Source organism: Vidua chalybeata, chromosome 6, assembly GCF_026979565.1.
Source record: "Vidua chalybeata isolate OUT-0048 chromosome 6, bVidCha1 merged haplotype, whole genome shotgun sequence".
In the NCBI taxonomy this organism is placed as follows: Eukaryota; Metazoa; Chordata; class Aves; order Passeriformes; family Viduidae; genus Vidua; species Vidua chalybeata.
Genome location: NC_071535.1, coordinates 6959734 through 6973300, shown reverse-complemented (window position 1 = coordinate 6973300; position 13567 = coordinate 6959734). Strand labels below are relative to the sequence as shown.

The following is a 13567-nucleotide window of genomic DNA, read 5'->3' as shown; positions in this document are numbered from 1 at the left end:
CAAGTCCTGCCTCAACAACTTGGGTTTTTTAAATACTAATAACTGGGGTCTGATTTTGCAGGCTTACCTAGTGTGTGCCTCAGTGCACTTCTGGTCAATAATCTCTGCAAAGGAGGGGGAGCAGTTCTTCTTCAGGTTACTGGCAGCAGCCTGGAGCTTGGCCCAACTTTCTTCACTGTTCTCTGATTCATCTTGAAGAGCCTGCAGAATGGATTATTACAATTAATTGTGGGGAATAAATGACTTAATTGTAACTTCCCCTACAGATTGGCAGGGATAGGGCAGCAATAATGCCATACTTCTGTAGCACAGATTGGAATTTTTGCAGAAAATGTAACACCTGTTCTTAAAAATTAGGAAGCTAAGAGAGGTGAAATGGTCCAAGTTAGGAAAAAAAATCATTCAGGAGGTCTATTTTAAACTGAGATAATTTACTGACTTTTAAACAAAAAGTTCATTTAGCAAGCTCACACCTCTGAACTGAATAAATGAATTTGCTAGAAACCAAGAATGCTTTTATTTTAAGCCACTCTTTCTATTGGCAGTGAAGTTGGTTTGACACCTCCTGCCCTCAGCTGCAAGTTCCCCCTCCTGATATAGGCAATTATAGCATATCTGTGAACTGCTCCAGGTTAAAAGTAAACTGGGTGATTGAAGGAAGGAGATGAGAAGGTGACCAGCTCCTTTTATTTATAACATGAGCCCAGGTGAGAATAGAAAGCACTCGTGCAGAGTTTACTGCCAACAGTCCCATACCCAGCATTCACAGCCTCAGTCTGTCCTGCACCACTTCTGATACAACTCAAAAAAAAAACCCAAATCAGGCCTTATTTACAGGAAAACAGGGAGTGCTTGCACAGCCTTTCAACACTCATTTAAAGCCAGGAAAGGGGATTTTAGCCAGAGCTGTGAAATGCCCAGACCCAGGGCCAGCCTAACTGCCTAATCCAGATGCTCCACTTGGATTCTATAGCAGCCAAGCAGAGCAGCAGCAGGATCCAGAGCATTTATGTCTGGCATTCTGACTCATTCAGAGGCTGTGCAGGAGACTCCAGCTCCCTGGAGGGTGACAGAATAATTGGACTGGTGCTGGAGCAAGCAGAAATGCCATCAATACAAGGCGCAAGGGAGCACGAGGATTTGGTGGGCTTTCTTCTTGAACCTTGTACATAAACTGCACTCAAGTTGAATTTATGCACTACATAAAATAGGAAGTCTAGGTGCCTCTGGAGATAAAAAAAATCAGTAATATTGCACTAACTTCAGTGTCATTATAATAAAGAAAAAGTTGCTCAGATAATTTTTCGGTCTTTTTTTCAGTGGAGATTGTTTGCCTAAAGGCAAAGAAGACATGACAGAAATAAGACAACTTTACCTGGAGAGTTTTGACCTGTTTTTTCAAAGCTTCCAATGAAGCTTCTTCCTCAGAAGGTTTGCACTGGTCTATGCAGTACAAATATCTTGTTGTCATCAAGCTGACTTCTGCATAAATTTCATCATATGCTCTCCACTGCTCCAGTATTGACTCCATTGAGGCCTTTAGCTGTGCAACCTGCAGACAAACCATTTTTGTTAATATTTCTTGGGTAGTGCTGACATATAAATCACCTTTAAATTGATTTAGAAATCTATAAACTCAACGCTCAATCCATGACAATCCACAAGAATTAGCCAAGTTGAAGTATTTTACTACTTGGTAAGGAATTTTGCAGGCTTCAAAAAAAGCAGTAAACCATATCTAGAGTGAAGTATAAGAATTTGCTTGGAAATCAAAGTTTCACTGGAGTTCAAGGTGGCATTATTCTGCAAGAACACCCCAGGAAGTACTGAAATAATGAACTGATTATTCCTTCCTGCCAAAATCAACCTGAAGTGGGAGGAAGTTGAAAGCCTTAATCTTCTTAGGAAGCAGATAGTTTGATCCAGAGATCAAGTTTCCTTTCAAGGACAATTTGAACAGAAATTGGTTTGCATGGAAGAAGCCACTACTGCAATACTCTGAGAGCTGTCATCCCTCTTATGCCATTGTGCTCTCATAATGCAGGCCCACCTGGACCCCAGGCTAGCAAGTTCAGGATATTCATACAAAATTAAATGATTACTACTCCCTTTATTTTCTATCCCTTTCATTAATGATGGATATCTGCTTTATTTTCTGTCCCTTTCATTATTACAGTTGTCTAATCTACAAGGGGCAGGGAGGGCTTCCATTTGCACAGGTTCCTAGACACTGCAAACACAAAAACACAGTCCTCCTTCAATCATTTTTATCCTTCTGTTTCAGGGAAGTACATAAGGAATGTCCTGGGTTAGATAAAACATTCACCTAGCTCAATACCTATTTTGAGTCATGCTTGGAGAAAAGCATGAAAATCAAGCAGACAAACAACCATGTCTCTACGAGACCTGACAAAAGCCAGATGCCAGATTTTGGTTCTGACTACGCAGGCACAAAATGGAAGATGAAAAAATGTCCACACCATAGTTCACCCTAAATACACTGCAGAGTTAATTTTATCCCAGTACCCGAGTTTCAGGCACATACAGGCTGGTGGATTAATCATCCCTATTCTCTTTTGAATCATGGTACAGGTGGGAGGAATCTCTAATTGCTTTTTGTAGCCTGTAGCTAATTACTGCCCACACGAGGAAGATGGAAAGTCATCGTTCCCGGGAAATGTCTCAGGGCCACAGACTCACAGGCTTGAGCTCAACCCACAGACAATTTAATCAAGGTATTACATCTCCTTAGCCCTGTATTAGAAATCTCTGCCTGGCTCTGATGTGAGCAGTCACCCATGGGAAAGAACCTGCACTCACTGTTTCACTGCACACATAGACAGCTCAGCCCCAAGAACATCCTGCAGTTTGCAAGTTTGGTAGTTTAGTTGCAAAATCCCCAAAATTAACATGACCTATGGTGACTGTAAGGAAAAAAGCACCAGGCTGTCAATCCTGCCAATTTCTATCCCCAGCTATACATCAGATGGAACAACTTTCATCATTTACATAAACATAAATTTTCCTGCTTTCTTGGTAAGAAACAGTCACATCCTTTCTGCTGAAACCTAAACCAAGAAGCAGCAGATCAATACTGGATCAACATCTCCTGTGGAAGAGTTCAAGCAAAAGGTTTTAGGTTTCACAAAGTTCTGAGGAAAAAAAGGTAAGAAATCTGTAATAAAAAGTGTAAAGCAATCTTAACTAGAAACACAAGTCCATCATGTATAATTCTCTACAGTACATGGTTATTTATTATCACAAATTTAAATCTATAAATGTACTCATTATTATCTCGCCTGCACCTATCAATTACATCCACATTAAAAAAAAATCAGCTCCAATTATAAAGATATTATGACTATAAATACAAACTGCTGGGGAGTCAGTTTGCATGGGAAACCAATCTGCCAGACTCTCCTTGAAGCAACTGGAAACTACACAGGATTTGAGGATGGCAAAAGCCACCCTGGTGTGTGGATGAAAAAATAACTGGGAGGTGGAAAAGCTGCAGTGAGAACAGAGCCAGAGTAGGCAGCTTCCCCCAGTAGCACTACAGGGGAGAAAGAGCAGGGTATGAAAGGGAAGGAGATCAAGTAAAAGAGTTTAAGGTTTCCATTTGCAGCTTGACAGAAAAATAGCGGTGTTTTTATCTTCTTAAGCTGCAGATGGGGATCTGTTCCTCCTCCCTTTGTACTCAAACTGCTTCAAGATCAGACTAATTTTTCTCTCTCAACTTTGGAAATACATTAATTTACTTTACAGTAAGACTTAAAATGGAATTCTAGGAAGGTAAAGAGTAAGGAACACTTTGCATCTTTTTTGTACCAGCTCCTGCCATCTCACGAAGAAGATTAATGACATTGGTGGTCAGAACATGCAGTGGAGGAAACCTGAACACAAGCAAGGCTTTTACCTGGTTTACAATGCTGTCCTTCATTTCACACAGCTCAGCTATCCTCAGAGACTGAGCTTCTGGGGTTTGTTCTGCACTACCATCCGAAGCCAAACTCTGTTTGAGCTCATCAAGAGTTTTGGATTTAACTGTGAGTTGATTTTCTAGCTCCTAAGTAATGGAAAAAAAAAATGTAAGTAAGATCTTTTAATAAGACCATAGAGAAAAACTTCTGTGTGAGTAGCTTAGATTAAACCTTTCCTCTTTAAAACCAATTTTGTGCAACTTTTCAGTCATGCAAAAAAAAAAAAAAGACAGGAATAGGCAAGTCCCTGACATCCTAAAAACTTTTATAAAGTTATTTTCAGTTTGTCCCTTTACTCAGAGGGACCGCCATGGCAGAAATTCCAGTGAAATTAAGTGAAAACAATCTCCAATGAATGGAGATATCTGGGACTCCTTCCTCAGCATAACCAGCAAGATTATGAGAGTCTTGACATGCTGGGGAAAGCTCAAGCAGGGAGCTCTTTACAATATGAGAAACTATCTATATTCACAATGGGCCACAGCATTTTCCTATAATGCCTACACTTAAAACCATGACCTATTTTCACCTCTCACTGATCATCCCGAAAACATTTTAAAATTTGGACCTCATTTTTATTGACCAAATGAATTTTAATGAAACATTTTAGCCACCTGTATCCTAGCACTGTGTGTTGCTCTAAGCAGGTGAGTGTTTAGTCCAAGCTACCTTTGTGCCTTTCTTCCCTTCTGGCCCCTCCACACATTTCAGAGATGCAACAGAGCACTCCAGACAATAAAAGCAGCCTACTACAAGAGAGAGATGTAACCATGGCAATGAAAGAACAAATATTCTTTTTTAAAAAATAGAAAGGGAACACTGTACTGAATGAGAACAGCAGATTGTCAGTAACAGGAACCAATTATTTGCTGGCTGCCACTTGTATTATTTTGAGGGATCTGATGCCTAGAAAAACATAACAAAGGACACCCAGATCCTTGAGGCTGCTGCAGAGAGACTACACTACAGTCTAGGGCAGAAGTAGAGAGGGTTGCTATTTCTTCAAATGGGACTGAGTAGTTTCCATGACACTTCCATCACAGAGCTCTTCAAACTAATGGAATTGATAATTTCTGCCATGGCTGTGCTGAACTGAGAGCTACTTCTATTGGAAGTATCTCAGAATACAATATTGCTGCACAACACTTCAAATACCATGAAGAAACAGCAGATGCATCTTCAATTGGTGGAAAAAAACCACAGAACAGCCACTCACATTAAAAGTGGTTCTGGCTCTTTATCACCTGAATGCAACATGCTTTAATTAAAATGACACTGGAGAATTCTTCTGGGAAATGTAACTTCCTTTACATTGCTTTCTATTGAAATCTGTGCAGTTCCTTAGTCTGGATTCAGCAAAGTGTGCTAAATAGGGCTTTTACAGTAATACCACTCAAGTCATGCTTTACCTTGCAATCATCTAAGGTGTTCTGTGCAGAGGTCAGACTTGCTGGGGTCTGTAAGGATCTCAGTCGATCACTCTGAGCTTCCAGCCAGTTGTGCAGAGTCTGGGCTTTGCTCTCATTCTCAATAATATCCTCCAAAATGTGTTCCAGGTCTTGTATCTGAAAGTTACAGAAATGTTTTAACTTACTTAAACCTACAAGTGGGCAGAAACAGGGCTTTGCCTTCCATGACAAAATCTGAGATTACAAAATCTATACTGAAAATACTCTTTAGAGAAAATATTTTGAAAGGAAAACCTAAGAAGTTTTGCAGTCTCTTTAGGATCTGACCTTTTCCTTTGGAAGAAACAAGGCAGTGTGTGTTCTGGAGCTGGGAGACCTGACTATTGGGGGACCCTGGGCTATGAGGACACATTCATATGGAGTCTGAAAGTCTCATTCTCAGTAAAACCCACCAACAAGGCTACTAATAAGACAGGGACCTCAAGTTTCCTATCTTCAATCTTGGCCCTGAGGATCCATTAAACCCTGGAATTGAATTTCCTGAAAATGGTTAGAAAAGGTAACCTCTTCCCCAGCAAAACTGAAATTTCATCATGGAAATTTTCAATTGTAAGGGAAATAAAATTTCCACTTAAAAATGTTTCTGGAAGACTTTCTGAACTAAAAAACATCGGCAATTTTTCATCTGACCAGAAGTCTTTGTCTCTGGATTCAGAATGGCCAGCTCCTCCCAAAGCTGTATAAATTGAGACACAGAGATGAAAGAGAAATGTGTTAGTAGAGGGATTCATTCCAGCAGCCTCATGGCTACATTTTGGGATTCTAAGCTTCCCCATGTCTTTTCCATATCATGAGTCACACCAGCTTTTCTGGTCATTGGGGCACATAAGCAGCAGCATCTAATTCTGGATGCATGGATTATTTCTAGCCTCACTAGAATAGAATAATTCTGAGGCATTGCCTGAAACAGATTTTCTCCAGAGAAACACGATTATGTGCAGATAGGAAAATTCTGCATGTAAACTTGACTCTATCAGCTGCTGAACTTCAAAGAACTCCATTGGGAAAGCATAGTTAACTACTGCAGGAGGAGGCCACCAGCAGAGGAACCCATTTCAAAGGACCCAAGAGGGCTGGAGCAGGGCTGGGAACTGATCCCTGCTGTGCCTTGTCCAGAAGGCTCATGTGTCTTAATAATCACTTAATAATTGCTGTTTTCACAAATCCAACTGCTACAACAGGAAAACTGCTGGCAGCTTAATATATCCCTAATACAGAGCAGTGGCACAGGCAAAATCAGAGCTGTAAGAGAGAAAGCCATGGGAAGTCAACCCAACCTTTCTGTTGAGGGCTGCCTGCAGCCGGTGCCACCGCAGGTTCATCTCACCCAGGCACTCAGCAAACTCTGTCCTTTCATAGCGCTTGCTCTCCACATCACAGGTGCTCATCTGCAGCAGGGACTGGTTAACAAAATCTACCATCCACTGCTTAAAGTTCATTTCCATCATGTATTCCTGCAGGGGAAAAAAAAGAAAGAACAAAAACATAAACCAATCAGTTATGTAGTTTAAACCTGAATGGTTCCAACGATGCTTCAAGCTGTGGCAGTGGGACATTGACAGCTTTGTTTGAATCATGACCTAAAATATTCTTCTGAAAGAGACTTGTCTGTAGGAATAATTCTCAAATTTTACCATTCTGTATGTGTAGCTGTTTCCATCCACTGAAATTTCTGCAGATAATCTCTATCATTATGTGGGTAGTTCAAGGTAAAAACAGAACAGAGTTGGAGCAGGGAATAAAACCCAGGGGTACCAGACGCTGTACTTAATCCATTGGACAAAACCATCATACTGCCATGGGCCCAAGACCAAGGCTTTCCCACACTCCTGCAACTCACAGGCAAATGCAGCATGAGCTTCTACTCCTTTTAACAAAACATCTGTTATCAGAATAGAAGATCAGAATATCTGGGAGGAAAAAGTGTCCTCCATTATCAGCATCTCTTGCGCAGAGAGGTAAGTGAGAAACTACATGCAAAGTGAAAACATAAAGGAATGTCTTTTTATTTCAGAGGGTATTAGAAGAAAGTAGGAAAGGACTCCATATTTATCCAGTAGTGCCCAGAAAAGTCACCAAGGAATACCACAGTAACCACAGCTGCTTCCCTCTAGGAATTTGTGACCATCATCCCAGCTTTCTTCTCAGCACACTCAGCCCCACCTTGCTGACAAGTGCAAAAGATACACCTACAAACCCACCTCTAAATATCCAACGTGTTAAGAACAGCACCTCACCTACATGTCCCAGATGCCAAACCCAACTGATACAGACCAATATGTTATATATGTGCTATACCAAGGCATTGGAAAGAAATGTTTGCATTGGCACTTGCCTTACATGCAGCACCAAAGTGGCTGCGAGCTGCAGCTGCAGACTGAGAACTGTCAGGCTCTCTGAGCCCTGAGCAGGGGCACAGCAAAACAGGGTTCTGTGGGGATTCATGCCCTGAGGCTGGGCTCCCTGGCATCTCTGGAGTACACAGCTTGAATCCTCCCTGTGGCTGGAGCAATCAGCCTCTGCCACTCGTGCTCCAACATCTGAACAGTGCCAAGAGTCTGCTGCAGCCTCTCTCTCTCTGCAGGGATGTTAATCTTGTCCCTCTTTCCTAGCAGGTTATTTCTTTTGATGACACATAATATTCAAACCCCCTGTTCTCCAGTTAAATGGATTCAGGTTATGGAGCTCCATGAGGAGGTATTCCTTGTTAAAAAGATAGACTAGAACACAGTACAAACACAGAGTCTGTCTTCCTGAGGAAGGAAAGCTTTCCTGCTCATCACATTTTATCATCTAAATGCAAGAGTGAGAACAAATGAGACAGATGGGGCAGCATAAGAAAAGGAGATTACAGCCCAGCAGGCAGTAGCTGTATTGCAGAACAGGCAGTGGTTGGTGTGTCATGGAAGCATAAAGGTTTTATAAAGGAGGATGTTACAACACGTTTCAGACTGAGGAACCCTCTTGAGAGCAAGGGGAAGGATATGACAGTGCCTGTAGGCTGCTTCCACCCTTTTCACAGCAGGCCTGGACTCAGTCTCCCATTTACCTTGTACTTCTGAAGGAGGGTCTTGACCTGGGCAGCACTGTGTTGTGAATTTATTGGCTCCTCACGCTCCTGCTGCTGTTCTACATGGTCCAGCCAGGCCATTAGTTCAGCAATAGCTTCCCGTGATGAAATCTTTTCCATCTGAAGCTGAGGTAAAGCACATAATGAATCCTCTACACTCTACTTGTTAGAAATACCAAGGAAAATGGCATTTCTGTTTTTAGAAAGGCTCAGGCACTATAATCGCATTATTGGGGCATGAACTTGAAAGTGAGCCCGGTGCTCCAGAGGGGCAAATGACTTCAGTTCTAGAATTTATGAATCTGAAATAGAATTCTTTCTAATTTTAAGTAACACCCTTCCATGCCAAATCATAAAGATAATAAATATATGTATATATGTAAATATATAGCCCAGGAGGAACACAGCAATATTTAAACTGTAGTACAATATTGAGGTTATTCTGAAAGCACGGCACAGCTAATTCAGAAAAAGTCAACTGAATCCAAGCAGCAGCATTTTAACATAATTATTTAGCTTGAACTGAGAGATGGCAGCAGAGTTTCTCACTCACCTGGTGAAGACTTTCTTGGATGACTGGGAGCTGTGTAATCAGTTCTCCCCATTTTTGCTCAAACTTTGCCAAGGATGACCTAAGTGCTGCAGTATCAGCTTGCTTCACGTGGAGGAGCTGGCTGGCAGTGCTCACCACTGATGACTTCAGGGAAGATTTTTCATCAACTTCCTTAGAAAATGTCTGGGGTGCACAGGAGAAATTTAAGAGAGGGTAAATATTTCTATATCTCCTGAAATGAAGACAAGCCATATTTTCACAGGATGAAATGACTCAACAGAGTTTATCAAGAATGCAAACTTCAGAAAACCTAAGCTCAACATGTTCTGGCAGATAAAGCATTTTTTTGTCCATCTTGATATACAGTGCTGAATTTTGTTTTGAGACTGGGAATATCCTGAGCCCCACTTCACACAGAGGTCCAGGGAGCAACCCCAGTCCTCAGACCTCTGGCCAGCTCAAATCTACCAGTCAGCCTTCATGATCCTTTGCTTTCCCTCTGTGCACTGTTCCCTCTGTCTGGCCTCACACTGGGGCTGAACCTCCTGGCTAGCCATCCAAGGAGAGCAGGAAAAGACATGAAATGCAATGCAGCATGTTTCTCTTTCCTGACTTTGGCTCACCACCTTCACTCCTGTACCCTGAGCCCACACTCCAGGTTCAGTTGTTGAGTGGCTTTGGGGCACACAGCCATTCAGTGCTGTATTTATGTGGGTGGCTCAAGGGCATGGCAAACAAAAGAAACCTTTCAGAAGGGTCGTTTTCACCAGAATTCACAATGTCTTATCTAAACCTGGCAGCAGAAATGACTTACAAACAAACTGCTGATGTTGTCCCTGATGGTGGCAAGGTCTTGTGACACATTGAGAGACTGCTCCTTCCAAAAATTCATTCTCTGCTGAGCAGAATCCAACCATTTCATCAATTCTTCTGAGTCTCTGTTGTAGCTACAGGAGAAACAAAACACAGAAACACATATCTAGCCGAGTCTGTGATACATTTCTCACCCTCCAAGTTGTCTTCCCTGGGAGAAGGCACATGCTATTCTGGCACCTCTGCTGCTGCATAACCCTGCAGAAGCATGGCTTCAGCTGTCATCTATTAAAAAAATATCACAAGCTAATGTGTAGCTGATACTTCAAACTGTTTTTTTGTGTTAGACCCACCTGACCAGGAGTTTCAGTAATGTTTGAAGTCGGTGTAGCTCATGGCCAACTTTTTTGGTTAAAGACAACCACTGCTCTTCTAGCTTCCCAATCTGGCTTCTTATTTCTGGACAGTTCACAGCAGTCAGCAATTTCTTCCCTTCTTTCACCATCTGGTACAGCCTGGCATGCTTTTCATCAACACTGCTTTTGATTGTCTGTAAGAATATGGGAAGTTTGCAAAACAGTAACATTATAAAGACAGAAAGCACATATCACTTGTTCTAACTTCTTAATAATTTCCTCTGTAATGTATTTTATTTTCCAAATGAAAGGAATCTGTAATTCATTACATGCAAAAGGGACATAGGTTTCTGTAGGTTTGTTTGTTTCCTCTGTGTAGGTCGAGACAAATCTCAACATACTTTTATACATTGTCAGAATGACTGTGTTATGATTTGATGGGCTTTTCTGACACCTGAAGACTTCAGGCAATGGACAAACACTCTCTATCAGATCTGGCTACACTGTCCAAACATATGATTGCTCCCACCATAAAATTATTGTCTTCCCATGCTCCTGAAAGTTATTGTTCCTCCTTCAGGCTCTATCCTATTTTTAAAAAAGTTACCACTGTTTTGAAGGAAAGAGCTGGGCTAATGATTGAATAATGGTGGCAGGGAGAAATGAAGAGTGGACAGTGAAGTCATTAAATAAAAAACAAAGGTATTTCTGGGGTATTTCTGGTATTTCTCTCACAGGAATTAACGCCTAGAGAATTTTATTCTGCTCTGTTTTTGAAAATGTGAAACTTCACAGTTTCACCCTGCACCAAACATCTTCTAAAGCTTTATGGCTTTGTTTCTCAAGTCTTTAAAGACAAATAAAGACTTAAGAGTGAAAAGCTAGTGAAGAATTCAAAAAGCCAAGGAAAACCAGGCAACTTCATATCAATGGCTGTTCAAATTTTGCATATCTCTTGTCTCGGGAATCACAAGCACCAGAGGGCCACTCTGACTGTAAACATCCACAGCTGATTTATTACAATGGCTTTACTATAGCTCAGATTTTTTTCCTGGAAATGTCCAGTGATGTTTTTCCTGCAATCAACTAGATTAAGTCATTATATACTTTTTTCCTTTATTAAACATTCATTAATCATTTATTGAACACCCATTAATTTGCTATTATTAAACACTTATTAATTCAAAAAATTGAAACAGAGGATGTCCTCTGAAGACTGAGAAAGGTCAGACCTGTGAGGAATGCAGAGCACTCTCTGAAAATACATCACTAAGGTTACTGAAAACCTTTTTTCTTGATTTTATAAAACAACCACAAATGCTGCTTTCATATCCTTATATTTAAATGTGTTTAAAATGTGGATAAAATATTTCCAGCTGGAGCTGAGGTTGTAAATAAAGATGCAGCTGCAACCAGTGTTGCAATAAGAGTTCAAGTATTTAGTATTTTCAGATATTTGAAAACACTAGGTTGATTCTCCTTTTCCATAGGTTTATACTGTGGCATGAAAATAATTTCTGAATTACAGAGAAGAGGCACTATGTTCACTCCAAGGCTCTTGCTGTCCTTGGGATCCATGGAGCCTGCACAACATCCATCTTATCCCAAATACTTTCCTTTGAAGATTGAGTTATAAAGTAGTTATAGTCATTACTCCCACTAAAATGGACTTGTAGCCCCTGGCTGAAATTAGCAGCCCAATCTTCTCCTACTTTTAGAAGTCAGTTTTGAGCTTGCATCCACACACAGCTGAGGAGATGAGGCAGTGCCCTGCACATCACCTCCTCATATACTAACTAGTATTTTTTGCCAGTTCTACTGATCCATAAAGAAAAGCAGTGACAAACACATAAATACCTCTAGAAGTGCAATCCTTTCCATTAATCTTTCTTCAGTTTCTTCAACCAAACTGACAGAAGGCAATGCAGAGGCAAGTGCTTCCAACTCCTTATTGAAAACTAGGCATTCCTCATCAAATACCATCCAATCCTAAAAAATACATTGAATTGTTAACATAGCACACATCCATTTGCATAACACACCAGACTCAGGCCTTAATGCCTTTTCTAGCATCAGCAGCTCTTGCTTTAATGAAACATAACACAAAAGTAACTGAATAATAGATAAATATCAAAATGAGACATGATTTCACCACAGATGAAGTAATTATGCATGCTCCAAAATCTTTAAGGATTCTTATTTTGAAGTGGTGTAGGCAATTTTTTATTCTCTAGGGATGTCCTAAGATTACTGGTTAAATTTTTTAAGTTTTATTTTAAAGTGGTGCTGATATTTTTCTGCCTTAAAGGGCTCTTCTGTCAGTCCAGACACTCAGAAATTACAGCAAGGAGTCAAAGTGTGATGTGTTGAAATGTCCACTTCCAGAGATTTTCAAGAAGTTGGTTTACTGACACACATAGAATAAGTAATAAATAGACTGTTGCTGTCCAGTGGAATCAGGAAAGGACAACTACTAGCCAAAGAATCACTGGTAGGACAAGAGCTGCCCAGATGCAACTTTTCTCCTTCCCCCCCCAGGTTTTATTCTTGGGTATCTTTCGATTTATTACCTTTAGCAGGCTCTCTAAGTGTATACCATACTGGCAGGCCTTCTGCTCCAGCAATTTGACTTCATTCACCAGCTCTCTCCAGAATTCCTCTCTCTTTTGCAGGACAGAAGGACTCACTCTCTTGGAAAACGCTTCCATGTAAGCCATACGTGTCATGAGGTTGTGGAAGAAATCCTGGAAGAAACCACCAAGTTACAGCTTGCTCTTTAAGAGAGATCACACTCCCACAGCAGGAGTTCTAAGGCTTAAGTAATAGGCAGGACACAATAATCCTTTGGGATAACTGTAAGAAAAATGTGTTTTCCTTACACAGCTATGCGTTCTGAGGTAAGCAGAAATAGCAATTTATCACCAAAACTGGTACTCTTTTGGTCTACTGAAAAACTTGTCTTTGTTCTCTGCACATACACCAGTCCCTCCCCTTTGCTATGAGGCAGTCACTCTCCTCCACTACACTGGAGAGAAACCAGTCCCAGAAAACAGTGCTCCTTGCTGTGCTGACCTGAGCAGTGCTGTAATGAACACCTCATACCTTGTGATTTTTCAGGTGAGACTGCAGAGCTGCTCTGCTTTTTGTAAGGTGCTTTGGATCTTGTGCCACCTTCTCTCTTCCAATAGCTACCAGCTCTGCAAACCCACGAAGCAAGTCCTCATACTGGCTTCCACTGATGGCAGGGGAGTTCAGCTCCACATACTTTGCTTTCAGAATCTCCCACATGTCATCCAGAACATCCTACAATGCAAACACCATGCAGT

The 13567-nt window shown here is 41.0% G+C and overlaps 1 protein-coding gene across 1 annotated transcript in view; it reads right to left on the bottom strand.

Moving 5' to 3' along the window:
• Positions 1 to 13567, bottom strand: part of SYNE2 (spectrin repeat containing nuclear envelope protein 2) — a 158702-nt gene that overhangs the window by 49060 nt on the left and 96075 nt on the right. Inside the window, exons 77-88 of the mRNA XM_053945765.1 lie at positions 13344 to 13544; positions 12812 to 12985; positions 12099 to 12230; positions 10239 to 10435; positions 9887 to 10019; positions 9073 to 9255; positions 8499 to 8645; positions 6727 to 6903; positions 5390 to 5545; positions 3917 to 4066; positions 1376 to 1552; positions 68 to 201 (exon numbers count right to left, since the gene is read on the bottom strand). Of these exons, the coding sequence (XP_053801740.1) occupies positions 68 to 201; positions 1376 to 1552; positions 3917 to 4066; positions 5390 to 5545; positions 6727 to 6903; positions 8499 to 8645; positions 9073 to 9255; positions 9887 to 10019; positions 10239 to 10435; positions 12099 to 12230; positions 12812 to 12985; positions 13344 to 13544 (1961 nt within the window). The remainder of the gene's footprint in view (positions 1 to 67; positions 202 to 1375; positions 1553 to 3916; positions 4067 to 5389; positions 5546 to 6726; positions 6904 to 8498; positions 8646 to 9072; positions 9256 to 9886; positions 10020 to 10238; positions 10436 to 12098; positions 12231 to 12811; positions 12986 to 13343; positions 13545 to 13567) is intronic.